Consider the following 19,641-nt stretch of genomic DNA (forward strand, 5'->3'; position numbering starts at 1 on the left):
ATAAATTGCACCAAAGATGCTAATTCAAATAAAAAATGCACAAGTATAAAAACTAAAAGTCCTCATATGTCAATGTCACACTGTGCCGGACGTAAAGGGCTGGTCACGGTTGGAAATTTTAGCATAATTGTACGAGGGGAAGTCAGAAAATTTTGAGGTGATCCATAATAAGATATAGAAAAACCTGCATTTAAGCGTATTAACAGAATTGCACTTTTCCGTCCGGACTATTCATGGAGGAGCCTGCCCTTGGTACTATGCTCATCCTGATACACTACGTCACCAAGGGCGCATCTGGAATTGTGCCAACGCACAACCAGCACTTTTTTTCAGCAAAGAAAAGAGAAATACATCTACCGGGTGTACTGGGTATTTGCACAACAGGGCCTTTGGAATCGAAGAAAATTGTGTAAAGAACCCATTTGCAACTTTTAGGTCTTTTGCGATAACGGATCGTCCTTGTCATTTCCTAAGCCACTTTTTGTTGTTTATCCGACGTTGAGATTTAAAATAATATAGTCATATATCATCCCCTGGAAGAAGTTCGTTAAATATCCTTTCATCTGTATCTTTTTTATAGATTTGTAGAAGTTTTCCTGCACACTTTTTGGCCAAAAGATGGAGTACTCACCTTGTACACACGTTTGATAATTTCAAGTGTTAATTATGAATTTCTTGAACATTTCCCTATGTAATACCCACTGATGCAATTAGTTATATATAACTTCAAGTTTCAAGTTTCAAGTTTATTCAAGCAAATGTTAAGTCCCACTTATGTGGGCAGCATTAACAGCATATAATATATACAAATACATACATTTAACAAACAGTGACACATTGGAAAACGACCATTGTTATTGTCTTCCATAATTTTTAAACTCTAATTCGATAATACATGTATAATGAGTAATAAATGAAAATTTTAAACTACATGTATAACAGTTACTGGAGAACAGTAGCAATGAAAATTACTGTTCAGTATGATTAAAGGAAACATATTGCTGGAGAACAGTGGCAATGAACATTACTGTTATAAGTATGATTAAAGGAAACATGTTGCTGGAGAACAGTAGCAATGAAAAGTACTGTTCAGTATGATTAAAGGAAACATGTTACTGGAGAACAGTAGCAATGAAAATTACTGTAATAAATATATTATATCCCGAGTCTTCTGCTACAGTATCTGCTACAGATAATAAAATTTTATAAGAATGTATGTGAATATTGGACGAATCCTTTTTATCTATGTGAAAATTAAGGACCTATTTTGCCTAATTACAACGTTGTAAATTGTCCTTATTATATTAGGGTCGGTGACTAAAACAATTGGAATTCTTAAGTAACTAGACTAGAAAAAAAACGAAACTGAATTATGTTATTTTGTTGATTTAAAGTTCGACTAATTTAAACCTTCTTAAATCAAACTGGAAGATAGAAAAAACAACAAAATTCTCAATTTTAATCTTTCTTTTCTTCACATGCACTGTTTTTTGTAAGTATTCTACCTTGGTAGGGCATTATTGTGCATTACATTCAAATAAATTTAAGACGGATTATTACAGTATTTTTTAAACAAACAAATCAACATATTTCTTTTTAAGCTATTCATTGGTGTACCACCTAAAACTTTATACTTAACATCTTTTCTAAATGCACACTTGTAGATCAGGGGCAAGTATGGCCTTAACGCCCCAAACTCATCCTCTTGACCGCTAAAAAACCTTTCATAGGTACAAATTGTTTGGCCAGACCGACTGTATGAAAAAAAAAATCCCTTCAAATACTGTTTTGAACTATATAAGATTTCACAGTTTCAATGACAACCGTTCATTTTTTTTAAAAGACTAACATATAGACAATAACTAATTTCATAATCATAACGATACTAACAGTCGAAGATGCATGCTTTGGACCGTAAGAGCTACGATAACGTAAAAATCGCAGTGTCATTACATAAACCGGTAAAATACAGGAAAAGGGAAATAACACCGTGTCGGAGTATGCCATAATGACAGTGCAATTATTCATTGCCAGATTCTTTTTATTACGATAAAATTTCCATTAAGTCCTGCCTGTAAAACTCACGAGAAGGAGTGGAGATGAATTTACCCTGTTGCCCTGTTGGTTAACCAAATATTTTGAATTTAATGCACATGCGCTCGTCGCGTGTGGCAAAAAGACCCCCACTCCCCCCACCCCACCCCCAGCTATAACTAAACCAAGATAAAATCGTCTTAAGAGATAGATAGTCATGCAATTAAAACATTAACACTCACGTTTCGTGAATTTTCACACCACGCATGAGGCTGCGTACAAGGGGCCTAAGTGGTTAAGGTCGCTGACTTTAAATCGCCTGTCCCTCATCGATGTGGGTTCGTACCTCACTCGGGGCGCAGAATTGTTCATGTGAGGAAGCCATCCAGCTAGCTTACGGAAGGCCAGTGGTTCTACCCAGGTGCGAGCTCGTGATGAAATAATGTACGAAGGGCCACTATCAACGCTGTAAAGTCGTCATATGACCTAAAATTGTATCAGTTAAACCGAAAAAGATGAATACATATATAAGGATGCGTACCACGAAATCACTAAATAAGCCCTAGGCAAAAGTTGGATCTATGCAATGTTTTCACACACACACAAACACACTGTAAACTAGTTAACGACGGGAGGCATTTTAACATGTTTTTATACACATTATATAAAACAAAAATACATTTATATGTTTCATAATTTTATTTCGAGCAGATGTATGGCTTTTGTCGGACTTATCTGCCGATATTCCGACATATGTCCATTTACTGGCATGCTGATTTGCATACAAATCAAATTATATTTTCTATTTTCTCAACCATAAATAAATACGCACGTACGAAGTCCACTGCCGTTATAAATTATTGAAATATCGTCCCGTTCATATTATTTTTATAAGATCGTTTGGATCATAACTTAAACAAATGCATAAAAACGAAATTTTGACTTGAGAAATTCTCGATATAGGAAGGAAATATCTATCACAAAGCATGTTCAATCTTTGTTAGGACAAACTAAGTAAATTTGAATTGATACAAATTTGTTCACGTTATGTCTCAATCAAACTTTGCATCTCGCTTTCAGAGGGTTCATTTTAACTTAATGGTACTTTATTTTCTAGGACACCTTGTCCCGTCACTCTTTGTTCCATATGAGATCAATACACTCCAAGAGTCATACATCAGCTGCGGCGTCATATTGGTCATTGACACGTGACCTTTTATAAAGTTACAAGGGTCTGAAATTTGATAATTCCAGTAAGAGTTATCTTTCCAGTGCACCATCTCGGAGCTATATATTCTGTTAGCAATTACTCCCGTAATAAACGCGTCTTCTATAGGTAAAAACGGCAAGCGTTGGGCCGTGTACAGAATTTTTGGTATGAGGTTTTTTGTCATAGTGTATGACGTCCCAGACATGTAATCTGGAAAACTTTCTAACGGAAATTCCCCGTAAGTAACTGCCCATTTTCCACTTCTGGCGACTGCCCTATATCCGGCGTAAACATGTCCGAAAACTGTACTATTTTTCGAATAATGATGCTCTTTTAATCGTTTCGTGAGAACAGCAACATTAATAAAAGCATCATCATCAGCCTTCATTACGTATGACACATTAGAACAAAATTTGTTAACCCACTTAAAACCATATAAAACTTTTTTCGTCAAATCCCTGTAATTGTCTATATAATCAATCATCACGATGTCCTCGTGTTTTCTGTTCTCTTCATATACGCTGGCAGTAAGATCTGAACTTGAGGACTTTCCGACAATAAATACGGTTCTTACTACAAACTCTACGTTATTACCATAAATGTAAGATTTGCGATCACGTGACATTGATCCATACGTAGATCTTATCGCCGTCCGTTTCTTGGAATTGTCAGGGCTTGACGGAACGAGGATAACTAGTTCCGGAGAACTAAGTTTACATAAATTTTCATTCGAAATCAAAAATTTATGATTCAAGGGTGTTATTATGGTTCTTGAATAATTGTAATAGGCATTGGGATCGGGTTTACTTTTTAAGAGAAGTCTTCCATTTTTGTCGGAACTACTTTCATTCTTTAATCCATGCTTTGAAAGTACAGAATGTATTACTTTATCATTCTTTACAAATTCCATTTGTTTGGTTTCTAGGTTGTCCGTTTCCATTGTGTTTCTTGCGTCCTTGACAGCTGCAATATTTTTATTTTTGGCTTCCATCTGATCGCGTATTTTTCTTTCAACTGAAGGTACATTCTTAAAATCCTTGTTTGATCCGTTACCAGGAGTATTTTTGAATAATGTTTTTCTTATACTGCTACTATTTACTTTGTTTGTATATGTTTTTCTTAAATTACTACTTTCAAGCAAGGCTTTTATACTTTGTTTCATGTAGCCAGCAGTTTTAAGGCGAATCATGTTTTTTAACTGTATCCCTTTATTATCATTATATGGCTGTTCTTTGTCCAATCGCTGATCGCTGTTCAGAACGAGGCTGGCGCTGCTGCTGTTTGTAATCAAATAATGGACGGAGAAAACGACATACAACAATATCCATATCGCAATTACGACGCTCAGATATCTGAATGAAAATAAAAAGAACGAAGAAATTAAGATATATACTGACGAATCAGAAAATGCAAGGCTATTTAAACCTTTTCCAGAACATTTACAAAAAAAAAAAATGACGCGGTATTTAAGATATAAGTAATTTTACAGAAAAAGATAATTGCATGATATACATCAATATATCAGTGCAATAAGTGCACCCTTTTTTTTAAAAATAAAATTTGGTTTATATCTTAAACTTGTTTCCAAGCGGGCTTCTTTTTTAAGGTTTCTGTCTTCGAGCCTTAGCAGGTTCAAATAACCACTTTTAAGGACGTCTGACCTGTAGGAAGGTGTCGCCCATGCCTGTAACAAAACGTATGGTTCTTCCTCCATCGTAAAGCTTGAAGTTCGTCATTAACATATCAACAGTATCTCTGCCGTCTTAACCGAATCAAGCAAAAGGTATATGAACCCAGGGTTACAACACAATATAACAAAAAAGCTTAGTGAAAACATAATAAGTCACGTTAAAAGAGACAGTATGGTGCCATCTTCCGACTTCCGTATTTTAGTACACATATTTTTTGTTAATGATATTATTAAATACATTTTACTTATTTAAGTTACTCGGATACCACCCAAAAATTCTCTGCAGGCTATAAAATGTAAGCAAATATATTGTGTTTCACAATGTAATAAAGAACAAGCTCACACATCGGAATATGTCGGATGGTCAAGTTAGACTTTGCCAAAATTTATCAATAGAAAAAATATTTAGTATTTTACTTACCTTACGGTATGTTTTAAAAATAGCATTTTCAGATATCTAAGAACCTTTGGCGATGATGATTATGCTGTTCTATTCTTGAAAATAGAATCTAATGATATCAATGTGGAAATGTCTGTAATGATATCAGTGTTGAAACGTTCATAGTAATATCAATGTCTGTTATGATATCAATGTTGAAACATCTGTAATATATCAGTGTTGAAACGTCTGTAAAAGTATCAATGCTCAGAAACGCCTTTATTGATATCAACGTTGAAACGTTTGCTATGATATCAGTTATGAAAAGTCTGTTGAAAAGCCTGTATTGATATCAATGTTGAAACATCCGTATTAATACCAATTTTTAATGTCCTTTTGTATTTTCAGCCTTATCATCTCATTTGTTTTCCGTAGCAACACAAATTTATTAAATATGGCTTCCATCACCGTAAACATTTAGAGAATGAGTCATTTCCATTTGCTGTCACTTCCATGTGCAGTCATTTCCATGTGCTTTCACTTCCATGTGCAGTCATTTCCAAGTGCCATTCCTAAAAAGAAATATGTTGTAGATTTCAGCTCTGTTTGGAAACCTAAACTATATTTTAGCTTTATCATTGCAGAAAATATTGCCACAGCATGTACCACATTTCCTATTAACCTATAATTCCCCTACCTCGACATGTTTTACCAATATATTTCGCAAAAGTAAATTATGAAAGTTCTCTCACAAATAGACTTAAGTTTTTTTTTAATAATTCATCTTTATTTCACAAAATCGAATAGTGGAAAAATATGATTTTCTTCATTTTATGGCCTCTATCCAGTTTTAAAAATAATCAGATATGTATTTATTCCACGAGCAAATATCAGAGGAAGTGAATTGTCAATTATTAAACCAAATTAGAATGTATTTCTAAGATATGTTAGTATAAAGAATTTTTATATTGTTTTTGCCTTATAGCGAAATTCGCCTGTCTGTAATATCTGCATATATTTGTGTAATTGTGTAAGATTTGATAGTTTGGAGAGAATCTGTTCAATAAATAAACTGGTGTCATAGCATTACTGATTTTACCGCATTTTCATTATAATATCAACAAGATATTTTTCACTACATGTAAGAAATTCCAAATATATAGTTTTAGTAATATGAAAAATATGGCTAAGATATCGAGGGCACGCTACAAGTTTCGCTATGGGTATTTTTGCACTACGAATGCAACTTAATAAGGTAAATTAAACATGTGCAAATTAAGTTTATAATTTTGAGCACATGAAGAACTTTTACACGTGGTTGTTCCTGTTTGTAAAGGCTTAGAATAATCTTTTTTTGACATTTTAAAAGAAACAAATTATTGAAAGTCAAAATAAATTATTTTTCTTTCAGAAAATTAAAATAAAATTGATTAAAATTTGAAGTGCTATAATGACAAAGTTTTTATTTGGATAAATAATTGCAATTATATGACCATTGGGAAAAAGGATATATATGACGGTAAATACGTTTACTATTTTGTGGATTTATTTGTTTACGTACAAAAAAATAAATAAACTGTAAAAAAGAATCAGAAGCGTATGTTTTTAACAAACCTGGACAACGTTATATATCGTCTATCCGTTAGTTTGTGGGAAAAAAATCGAAACACTTAATCCACCGTATCTTTTCCTGTACTTTATATTTTGAAGTATTTTCTATCTACTAATGCATAGATACTCACCCGACATAAATATCTACAAAAAAGAATTATTCTTATTTCTAAACATTTTTTAAAATCAATGAAAACTTACTTCCTCGGGGCAAAATGATGTTATCTCAAATATTCTATTAACAGTATGTACATTGTAATTACATAACATGAAACAACAGGTCAACTAACAACGAGTAATTTAAGTGCAGGGTGCATACTATAACGTAAAAAATAAAATTCCGGGAAACACTGAGAACAAACATTTTTGAATTGATGCCGTAACGGCGAGCGCAGTCTCTCGGTGCTTTCCGTCAAACTCCGAGGTGTACCGATTTGTCGAAGGGCCTATTACTGAATATTGTACGGAAAACGTTTAATTTATACTCGACATCAAAATCAGAACAGGACTGTTTGAAGTGCCAATAAATGTTTAAGTGAAACATCTTGGTTATCACGCAAAAAATCACTTACAAAATTTACAACAGTCCAAACAATAAAACACAACTCGGAATGATATGATGTGATTATTATACCGATGGTGAATTCCAAGTACTAAAATCTTCATAATGGACACTTTTGATATGGTAAATATCATTTTATTCTTCGAATTAGCCAGTGCCTCTTTCCACTGTCATTTTAAAAAATAGTGACAACTTCAAGCTTTGGTATACTAGTGGCCCCATGGTCTAGTGGTAACGCGCTTGACTGTCAATCCAGAGGTCCGGTGTTCGAATCCCGGTCCAGGCACTGGAAACTTCTGAGATGCTCTTGAGTGTCTCCCATTTAACTAAGAGGCCAGTACTGGTTCTTCCCAGGAAAGCCAGTTGGCATGTATCGGTGCTATACACCAGGTTAAAGAACCAGACTGTCTTTTCGGAAAGAGCTAGGTTATACTAGCCGGACAAGCCATCTAAAAGAGATTTTTCTCTCTCTGTTCCGGGGGCATTTGGCGCCCTGAATAAAGCGCCTCATTAAAAACAATTTCAATCGCGCATTTCTCACATGCAATTCGGTAAATTTGTACAGTGTATGCATATTAAACAAGTGGTAATTCATCTTAAGTAAAATCATTTCTCAATACATCATACCGCAGAGACACTCCGCTTTCGTCAACGTTACAGAAAATTCCCTTGATTTACTACATTTATTTTGCATAGTTTTACATGAAGACTACTCATTAACTAAGTCCCAAACTCTATTAGTCCAAAGTCTCTTAATAAAGCCCCAACGACCATTTCTTAATTAAGTTGCAAAGGTCATTCCTTAATTAAGTCCAAAAAAACCGGTTCATTCATTAACTGCTTAAGACGATTCCTTAATTAAGTCCCTTCATTAAGCACCAATGATCATTTCCTAATAATGGTCCAAAGATCATTCCTTCATTAAGTCCCAATGATCATTTCTTAATAACGTTCCAAAGATCATTCCTTCATTAAGCCCCAATGATCATTTCTTAATAATGTTCCAAAGATAATTTCTTATTTAACCCCCTAAAATCATTCCTTCATTTAGCCCCAAATATATTTTTGGGGGCAATGCCCCCAGATTTAACAAACCGTCTTTCAATTTTCTTGTCGAGCTTATGACCAACCTGACAACACAGAAAACAAGTTCCAAAGTATTTACCAAACATAACTTTCATATTGCATTTTGAATTTATATTTTTGATCCAGATATGATTAAATAGATCTACACATTTTATATTAACAACAGTATGTGAAGAAAACTAAACTGCATTATAAATATAAATTATAATAGATCTTCTTAAGCGTAAGAATAATAAAGACGCTTGATTTGATCAAGTGATCGATTCTGAAACCGACACTTGTTTTGATCATGTGACCTATTCTGAAATCCAATAACTAGTTTCAATACGCTCAAAAAATGTGTTCATGATTCTGCGTGAAAATATCAACTACTAAGGAATTTGCAACGCCACTGATAAGCCGACAGATTATTGATTTTTTCATCGCCGTGCCTCGACACTGTTGTGGATGTGTATTATGGAGAAACTTTATCAGTTTGCGGCGATTAGTACCATTTATCAGTAGGCGAATCTATAAATATGCGGCAACATCCTATAGAGCCCGATTCGCAATCTGTTAAAATATCTTTTCTGTGCAGGTGTTATTTCTAAAATATTATTTCAGAAAATACAGTGCTGAAATGAAATACTTTTCGCATGTCTAGGAAAATATTTTCAAGAGATATGTTATTTATAAAAATTAATACTATGTAAAAAAAAAAATAATAATGAAAAATAAAATAAAAAACAGTGTTATACTTGAAATAGAATAGATAGAAAAAAATTCATTACTTATTCGTCAGTTTGAATTTCTGACTTAGTTGGTTCGGGGGGTGGGGAAGTGGGGTGGGGTGAGGGGGGGGGGGAATTAATTTGACAGTTTGATTTTTTGTAATTATTATCTAATCTAATAGTCGTTAGTAGATTTTTTCTCTCATTGTTCGAATTCGTAAAATCAACTATAAACAGATTGCTTCTGTTTTACACCAACTATTAAGAACATTTTAAAGCTTAAAGGCATATTTATGTACTTGGTCGGACCGTCCTTATTCGTGATTGTATATTATGTATAATAATATTTTGATCTCGAAATCAGCTGTAAATCGTTAATCAAAGTGTCTTGTCCACAGAAGTTGCATAAAAATGAATTGAATTTCAAATAGTTACTAAAATTTAATACACAATTGCACGGTGCATATCCATATCGGCGGACTCTTTGCGAAATATGCTTTATCGGCGGTTTCTTGCGTCGGCACCGGCGATTCTTTGCTATAAACAGGTTGGCAGTTATATAAAGTCAGATAAACACACCAAATTAATTAAGCTATAATGTTTCCAGATAGTCATTAGCCTAGAGCCTCTCTGTGCGTAATGCAGAGAGCCTGCCTGTGCGTCAAAAAAAAACAAAAAAAACAAAACAAACAAACAAAAAAAAAGCAACTGGTATGCAGAGAGACCGCCGGTGTCACGACAAAACCGAAAGTAAGTGGTTTTGAAAAATTCCATTTACATTTCGGCCTATTTATCTTTATTATTTGGAAGAATATTGATAAATGAATACAAATAGTGCGCTTGATATGTATGATATCAAAGCAAAAACTGGTTAAAGACTGTGAAAAAAGTCGGGCTAGTGTTCCATGTCAGTACACCATCAACAAATTTCATCGAGTTGCGGGCAAAATCGCCGATAATTAAAAAGTAAACACTATAAAACATAGAAAAGACAATCTTATGTTCCGTGCTCTACTTATTTTTCAGCAGCATACCTATGATCATGGATGGCAGCTCGATTTTTCGCCTCCCATACCAACCTGGGCACTGTTTATGGCAAAAAATAGCCGCAGCCGACGCAAAGAAACCGCCGATATAGCAGATTTCGCAAAGAGTGCGTCGATATGGATATGTACTGTGAACTGGAGAGAGCATCCTGAATATACATGTCATTTAGGGAAGGTTTGAATCCATGGAGATGTTGTCAAAAGTTATGGCATCAGAATCATGCGGGCATGCAGTAATTTCAATAGCAACCACCGCGCCACCGCAAATCAGGGGAGATATTTTTTCACTTTTTCCTGAAATCCGACCTCACTATAGGGCCAATAGAAACGCGCTTATTCTGGAAAAGTACAGCATTTCCAAAACTGAACATGTGCCCGATTCTTTAGTCCAAAGATCGGAACATTATGTATATGACGTGTTTAACATATACTGTTCGGGAAATCCCTGAAAAAGGACCGAAGTAAAAATTCATTCCCAGATTTTTATATTTAAAAAAACAACGCCATATACGCTGATCAAACTGATATTTATCTGCAGGAAAATTATCGTTTAACGTAAGAAGTGCGCTAAATACTGTTATAATTGCGCGTACATATACGTATTTCATCATTTTTCAGACCGAGTGATTTTTGCTATGGGAGGTAATCCACCATTCCCCGATGATAACTTGCGCAGGTGCCCGTTATATTTTGGCCTCATTTTCTTGGTAATTATCCCTGCAGATGTACATTTATATTACCAGTTTTATGTATTTCATCTATCTGAGGGTGCAAATGGTTTCTGATGGTGATATTCTAAGACAGAACCACCAGAAATCTTGTTCTTTTTCCACGGGCGTTTCGTATCCAAATTTGCTCGAACCTAACTGTATACGCCAGTTCGGTAGGTTCATTGATATGACGAATCACGGTTTTCATAGTGTTTAATGTATTTCTTATATTATGATATTGATAGTTTGAAATACAGGTGTATATTAAATAAACTAAAATTGAAACAGACTATGTTATTTTTATCAACAAACATAACAAACAATATGAATAAAAATATCATCATATATCATGTATGTTTTTAAGAAAACAGTTACTGAATTTTAGCAATAGTTGGAATGGAAAAAGGTAGATCTATAAAAATATTTTTTTACAGGTGTTTGTGTGTTAACTAATGACGAATCCTTATTAAAATGATGCTTATTTGTAACAAAAAACATTCCTGACTATTTTAATTGATAAGTATTGTACACATTAGAAAACATAGCCTAGATTTTTTCAATGTCAGTTCAAGAAAATCCTGTTCCTTTAAACTTTCACATATTGGAATATTTTGATTTTCTTTCCAAACTTTCATAAAGTGTTACAAAGTTTCCCTGTTTCTGTTAGACTGTCAAGAACACATGATGTCAGGACATAGAGTGCAAACAGAAGTATTGAAGAAATTGAAATACATTGTATAGCTTTATCTTTTTCATTTTACCAAACCTGGCAATGAAAGGTTTTTTGTTTGTCGATGAACACATGCTATTGAACAAGACTAGCTTTTTTATCTTTACCTTTTGAACAAAATATAGAAGTGTATTGAACACAAAGTTAATAAATTTTATTGTTGTGCACTGTTAAAGTTGTGACCACTCCATTTTCTTGCCACACACAAGTGCATTACATAATGCCTGCATGTGCTTCCCTGACATGAATGGGTTACATCAAGTCTTGAAACTGCAAAGCATTGCCCCCATCAGTCCTCTCAGTACTTTGATTGATTAAGTCCTGATGATAATTTCTTACTTAAAATCCCAATGATCATTTCTTAATTATGCTAGTTATATTAGTAGACATTACGTTTTTAGACCAAGCGTTGTAAAATTTCTAGAATTAATGCAGTCTGCAAATTGTACGAAGTGGTATTGAAACTTAAAAGTAAGTTTATAAATGAAGCATTTGCAATTAGACAAGGTATAATAAATAGTCATAATTAGACATGTATTTACTGCTAATTTCCCCTAACCATAATTTACATGCCCCACTTTTATCATTACAAGCCATAATAGCATGTAACCTTAGGATTATATATTGTACTGATGTTCCTTTTCATATGATAATATATGTAAGGTACGCAGTCCATCCTCATGTGCATGTTTATATCTAAAACTAATATAGATGTTGTTGTACGTAGTTTTCCATGTCCTTGTATATATTTGTCATGTTTGTATGTTACGTTTAGCAAATTATTGTATCATGTAACAGGAAACGTTTATATGTTTACGTTACTTAATAAAGAATCTTGAATCTTAATTATGTTTCAAAGATCATTACTTAATTAAGTGCAGTTATTGACACTACTGTTATCCTGAACGAAATGTGTCTGTCGCTAACATATTTCAAAATACAAACCTACTGTTCTTAATTAAGAACCCATACTAGCAAAGACTTAGTATTTAAGTCTTAAAGCCACTCATGAGATCAGTTTGCCCCCTTTTTTTTATCTCTTTGTGTCTATCAAATCTACTGTGTTTTTTTATGTTAATTAATGTCTAGAATGGATTACAGGTTTAAGGTTTGGATTAGAATTTGAATCAGTTAACCCTAACCCTAGCAACGTGATTGAGCCGTGCCATGGGAAAACCAACATAGTGGGTTTGCGACCAGCATGGATCCAGACTAGCCGTCAGGATCCATGCTCTTCGCTAACAGTTTCTCCAATTTCAATAGGCTTTAAAAGCGAACAGCATGGATCCTGACCAGACTGCGCGGATGCGCAGGCTGGTCTGGATCCATGCTGGTCGCAAACCCACTATGTTGGTTTTTTCATGGCACGGCTCAATTATCATTCGAGATTATATTGATACCCCAGCTACCGGTTTCAGGCCCCGTGTTCACAAAACTTTTTTCGGTCTAAGCTGAGTTAGGGCTTGAAATTTTGATGTCAATTTTACTAAAACTTCAAGGTTAAATTCCAACAGAGACTGACCATAGCCGCTTGAAAATAGCTATAAACTTAAAATTTTGTTTTAAACATGCTGTTTAGATATAAATGACGTATACATTTTCAATAAAAAAACAACAAAAAAAAAAAAACATTTCTTTTTATGATTTCAAGCCTAAGGCTACATTTGACCTTGACATTTATTTACAAAAACAAATTTATGTAAATGAGGTTTCTATTTTTGAATGATTGTCACTTTGTTTTAATTTGGCGGAGACTGAATAGTTTATTATGCGACATGCTAAGTGGTTTAGAATGTTTAATAACATGTTAATAAGGTAACTGCAGTTTACTTAATTTCAAGAACTGGATAATTATCTAAAACGACAGAATATGAATCAACATCTCCTTCAGTTTGGAATAATATACATGATGTTCGTCTTCTCGCTGGTCTTGCTCGTTCCTTTTTCTGTGCAGGTAAAAGGTAAAGATCGTTTTTTATTAATTCGTAAATGATAAACGATGTTGCTCTCTACAGACCTGGGGAGGTCTACCTTGAATGTCAGTAAGTGAATATCAGTCTCGCTATATTTGCATGCTCATTCTGTCTTCTATGCAGGTAAAAGGTAAAGAGTTTTTTTTTATTCATTCATAAGTAATAAACGATGTTGGTCTTCTGCGCATGTCAGGAAGTGATTATTATTCGGTGCGCACTGCAAAAATACGCAAATTATTGCACGTCTCCGTACGCGTTTAGTGTATAATATGTATAATATACTGACTAAAGGTTAGGGTTAGAAATACCATGGTTACAAAATAGATATATTCAAGATACATTCAAATCGTTTATATCCGGTATATACAGAAGTCTGTAATTTTTCAGAAACCTAGGAGAGGTCCAGTTTTTTAAGTTATATCAGAGACATAACTGACAACTGTTATCTTTGTCTCTGGTTATATGATAGCTTGTGCTGTAGACGAAAAACAGTTTCCCTGTTGCAAGTCACTGTGACCTATTAGGCTAAGGGGTCATCATTCTGTCGGTGATGCCCAACCTTCGTATCAAGTTTAGAGATCCTTGGCCCAAGCTTTCTTTGGTTATAGCTGGAAACTGTATTTATGATCCAAGTCACTGTGACCATGACCTAATGACTTCAAAATCAGTAAGTCATCTTCAGGTTATGATCTACCTTCGCCAATCCGAGGACTGAAGCATTTCCTAGTTACTGAATTTCAATTAAAAATGTTCAAAAGCTACCACTGCAATAATCGTCCTGGTGAAAGCTGCCAAATTAGCATCTTACCATTTTGCGAGAACCTCACCTCACAAGCTTGTTTGTCAACTGCCCCGTTCATTTGGGCCCAAGAGAATAGCTTCCGAGAAGCTTTAGAAAAGCTTAGAAGAAAATCCCAATCGAATGGACGTCTGCCGAAAGTTAAAAAACATATCATTCTTTTTTTTAAATGTTTTTTTTGCCAGAGATTTTTATTGTTAATGTGCTATTTGAAAAAAGAAACTCTAAACATTTTATTTGTTCTTGTTTATTACTCAGTTTGTAAGGTTCATATGAACTCTTCTTATTCCGGCAGATCTTCCGTGGCCCAAACGAACCGCCAGTTAAACAATAAATTCATTTAATTATTTAATTAAACGAAATACATTTAAATAACGTTATTCAATTCATATGCATATCTTTGTATACTGCAAACAAAGAATTTTGGTATAATTTCTCCCGAATGTTTTGTCTAATGGTGTTGATCATGCATAAGCATTTCAATGCTGCAAGATTTTACATGCTTTTTTATCCAGTAGTATGCATGAAATAATTTTAACTGTCACAATGTTAATTGTTTTACGTCGTTTCTTCTACGTTTGAAAGGAATTCCTTCTCTACCACTTATACAGTAAGACCTGTGTTGAGTAGCCAGCCAAGGGAGCAGCATAACCTGGCTGCTAGAGGCAGGTGGCTGCTTAAGAGAGGTTGGAATCAGAACAAATGTCAATTTGGGAAGTATGCTGACTGGCCGCTTAAGGCAAGTGACCGGTTAGTAGAGGTGACCGCTAAGGCAGGTTCAACTGTAAGTCATGGACGCTTTCTTGAAGTACTACCTGTACAAAGCTGCGAATGAGAAGTTGTTTGACCTTTAGCCTGCTGGGCGGAAGTGATTTTGCCTTTCCGACCAGTGCAAAACAAGATCAGCCTGGCCGTCATGGTCTGCACTGTTTTGTATTCAGTCAGTAAATTTTCAGTGAACACCCCTTAGAATAATAAGTGGTACTACCCAAATTGGATGCTGGACTAATCCATTTTAGAAATTTAGCAAGGTAAAGGTTAAAATAATGTTGAAATAAAAGCTTACACATTTATTGGAGAGGCCTATCAAGACCTCTCCATAGTGTTGGCTTTCAAACTAGGAGTATTTAGACAAATCTACTAATTTTACGGCGTTAGATTTCACTTTCTAGCACAAACTACGGTAAGCCAGTCTAAAATGGCGCAATGCGCTTCTAAATAAGCTTTGACGAAAATCAATGTTCGTTTAAAATAAAGAAATATGGTGTTATACTATACAATTGTTGGAAGCGGTTCAGTTATTAATAGAGAAATTAACAATACATTACATTAAGAAAGGAAAAACAATAGTAGAAATGATAGATAAACATGCCTAAAACATATTTTGTTTTCAAATTTGTATTTACATAATACATGAGGCAAGAATTAGCTTAACTTTAAATAATTATAAAAAGCCAAAGATTGACAAAGTGCTTTCCATTTTAGCGCAACATATGACTGAGTGCGACATGTATCACCACTGCCTGACTTGCATGGGCGTTTCTTACAACTGTTCCACGTGCTCCAAGGGTTACTTCTTGAGGGAATTCGGGGACTTTTATACTTGTACAAAGTGTCCGTCACAATGTTTAGAATGTGAAAGTCTTTCGTCCTGTTCCGCTTGCAAAATATGGAATCATTATGGAAAAGACTGCAAGAGTGTTTGCAGCAAAGGGTGTCTCAACTCGACTTGCGACCAGTCATCGGGCACGTGTCTTTGCAAAGATAATTATGAGGGTGGACACTGTGACTACTGCGCAAAAGGAAAATATGGATACGAGTGTACGATGGAATGCCCAGCTAATTGCGTCACATGTCATTCTGATAAAAACTGCACAGAATGCAAAAACGGTTATCACGGGGATGCATGCAAGTCCAAATGCCCTGCAGGTTGTGTCTCGTGCTCTTCGGGAACGTCATGTGATCAATGTAAAGATGGATTCTGGGGTGACACGTGCCAGCATAATTGCTCTCGTGAATGTTCAGGAGGCATCTGCCTGAAAAAGACTGGGGTTTGTAAGGACAAGAAATGCAGGTGCGACAGATGCTCTTCCGGTAGACACGGGGGGAACTGCAACATGGACAAGAAAGCGTTACGTATGTACACAACTGGCATTACTTATAACTCAATCTAGTTTTGTATCATATGACTGTAAATGGTATGTTATGTATTAACTATATACCACTCGCGTCCTTTTATAAGTAGAAAGTTATCACAGATGTTTACGCCGCCAATATAAATACCGCTTTCACATAATACCACAGTCACACATACGGCGCGGATAGCTACGTTTAGCTATGGATAGAAACGTTGTAATCCGTATCGATCCGTACCTGAGTCGTACGGACTGGTACGGGTTGATACGGGTTACTACTTTAAGGTACGGCTCAGGTACGGATCGATACGGATCAATACGGATTACTACGTTTCTATCCGTGGCTAGACGTAGTTATCCGCGCCGTATGTGTGACTGGGGTATAATACAAAATGTTTGAAATAATGATATAACGTTTGATCAAAACTACCAATATAAGATAATTCTAATATTACTCAAGTGTAAACTTTATTCTCCTACTTTATTTATAGAATAATGTTTCGATTTATCAAAATTCGCCGTGAAAATTTGCATTTAATGTTTATATTTGTATGTACTTGTGACTTTAGGATATATGTATGTACTTGTGACTTTACGACATAAATGTGGCAATAATCCAAATATCTTTCTTTATTCCTTCAATTCAGGAGAAAATTCATCAGCGAAAACAATACAGTTTCAAGTATGTCTACTGGTAGTTGCTGTGCTGTTCTGCTCTGTTGACGTTACGGGTATGGTTTTTGCTTATATTATATTCTTAAAACCTACATTTTTAAATAGAAATATCAAAGATTGATTTATTTCGTATCTCAAATCCTTCCTTAAGGTATTGGACCCCTAATAATAATGTTTAAAAAATAGCATTTGCGTGGTATATTCTTGAAGTTGACATGTTTCGCACTGTTTTAAACAACTTTTACCGTGCCGTTTTTTTTTTTTTAAATTTGTATAATTTATGGTGTTTCCTCAAGCGCAAGTAGAGACAAATTTCAATGTGATGGCCACTATTTTAAACGTTTGCAGAGAATTCATTACAGCATTAATTTTGATAAAAGAAACTTCAAATTATTATTAAACAGTTATAAAACACAAAATAAAACTGTAAATATCATTTATTTCTAGGATGCCTCAAGTAAACAGATTTAATTAATGAGTAAGAATTCTAACTCCAACATTGAAAAATTAAGGTCAAATCCTGTGGGTCTGTTTTGAATTTTGCTCACTTCATTCAAAAATAACCTTGGGGCAGAAGTAAAACCTACCTGCATTTCTTCCACAATATGTAATCTAAAGAATGAAGGCAAAATAGAGAACTTTTACCGCATGTAACTCAGTATTTTTAAAGATGTCTTACTCTACTAAATTCACCTTGAACAGCAAGAAATCGCTTATAAGATGGAAGTTTTCCACTTTTGTACAATACATCTATAATAAGTCTTGAAAGAAGTAAAAACTTACTAGAAAAAAGGAAATTATGGAAAAAAAATTGGTCCCAGTGGGGCTTGAACCTACAATCCCCCCCCCCAACCCCCCCCCCCCCACCCTGAAAACTGCAGTCAAAGTAGGTTTATAGTAGGAATTGAATACTCTTCAAAAAGGAGGTACTCTATTACGGGTCCAATACCTATTTCTCCTTATTATTCGGAAAGTCGTATGCGCGTTCAACTTATTTACGTCCGAAAAATGACGAAGAATGCCGAATTGCATAACGAGAGTACGTAATCATACGGAAATTGCCGAGTGGCATTACGTATCAACTACCTTAAGATTATTTCTCTACATACATGGCTAAGAATAATACACTGTGTTATAAAACTTATAATTATACGGGTAAAATACGTTATTTCATTTTAAAATGGTACTTCAGATTTAGTTTTATAATGTAAGAGAATGTAATACCAAGTTGAAGACACTTATCTAAGCCTGTTTGAAGACGTAAATATTCATATAAATTTTCAGGGACGATGTATAAAATGATGTGAAACACGTGTCAGAGGCAGTACTCATCTGGCAAAGAACAGTTTGAATACTAGTCCTAGGGAAAGATATGACGCTCAAAGAAAAAAAAAACATGACTGCAAATGTATTTGAAAGGCCTCCTTGGCTGCTGAAAGGAAACTATTGAATATTTCAAGTGTAAAATGCGTCATTCTTTTTGGAAAATAAAATGTGCATAATATACATAGAATACAAATGGATAAAGCAGTGTGAATTGTTAATGTTGTTGCGATTAGTAAGCCAGTATCAAATTTACTACTTATATCTATCCTGGCTTGTTGTTATTATTTTTTGTAGTATTGTTAACCCTTACCCTGCGAAATTTCTAAAATGACCTTGTCCGCTTTTCAATTTTGACAGTACTATTAGCTGTTAAAAGGGGTGCATACCAAAAAGATACTAACTGAATGGCAAACAGTGCAGGTAATGATCAGACTGCATGGATGCCCTGATTCATCATTTTGTATTGATTGATGCATCAAGACCAGATTCGACTACATTTCTAAAAGAAAAATGTAATTTTGAGCACTCGTGATGATAGTTATTTAAAATATTTCCTATACGATGATCATCGTTATTTTTCAAAACTTGACAAAGTATTGTTTACGAAATTTCGATAAAGTAGACCAAACATTATAAATGCAAAATCGCCGTAAAATTAAATGATTTAAAATTATAAAGCACACATGCACTACTATATAGGAAAGTGGCGCGAATTCCGCGCATGTGTAAAGGCTGCTGAATAACGCATACATTTTATTTATTCGGCAAAGTTTACACATGCACAAATATCATAAAAATAACTTTACCGTATAAAAAATGTCACCTGATCAATATAATTACAATGATATTATAAAGAATGTCACCATAACTCATTTTATGTCTTACATCATTTGGAAAATATGAATTGTATTGTTATGCCTGGAAAACAATAAAAAATTAGTGCATTTCCGGCACTAACTCTAACT

General features: G+C 34.4%; 1 protein-coding gene across 1 annotated transcript; it reads left to right on the forward strand.

Moving 5' to 3' along the window:
- The first annotated feature begins 13,503 nt into the window (after positions 1-13,503).
- On the forward strand, positions 13,504-18,946 carry LOC123538517 (multiple epidermal growth factor-like domains protein 10). The gene is made up of 4 exons (XM_045322678.2): positions 13,504-13,729; positions 16,026-16,676; positions 17,323-17,406; positions 18,635-18,946. The coding sequence occupies exons 1-4, from the start codon at positions 13,639-13,641 to the stop codon at positions 18,655-18,657; spliced, it is 849 nt and encodes a 282-aa protein (XP_045178613.2). The 5' UTR covers positions 13,504-13,638; the 3' UTR covers positions 18,658-18,946.
- The last annotated feature ends 695 nt before the right edge of the window (positions 18,947-19,641 follow it).

This window comes from Mercenaria mercenaria, chromosome 18, assembly GCF_021730395.1.
Source record: "Mercenaria mercenaria strain notata chromosome 18, MADL_Memer_1, whole genome shotgun sequence".
Classification (NCBI taxonomy): domain Eukaryota; kingdom Metazoa; phylum Mollusca; class Bivalvia; order Venerida; family Veneridae; genus Mercenaria; species Mercenaria mercenaria.

What these genes read in the sequence shown, in the direction of transcription:
- LOC123538517 (XM_045322678.2), top strand. Translation starts at nt 13,639, where the DNA reads ATGAATCAACATCTCCTTCAGTTTGGAATAATATACATGATGTTCGTC. An exon ending in CATGGACAAGAAAGCGTTAC is followed by an intron (nt 16,677 to 17,322) that starts GTATGTACACAA and finishes CCTTCAATTCAG; the next exon opens with GAGAAAATTCATCAGCGAAA. An exon ending in CTGCTCTGTTGACGTTACGG is followed by an intron (nt 17,407 to 18,634) that starts GTATGGTTTTTG and finishes ATAAATTTTCAG; the next exon opens with GGACGATGTATAAAATGATG.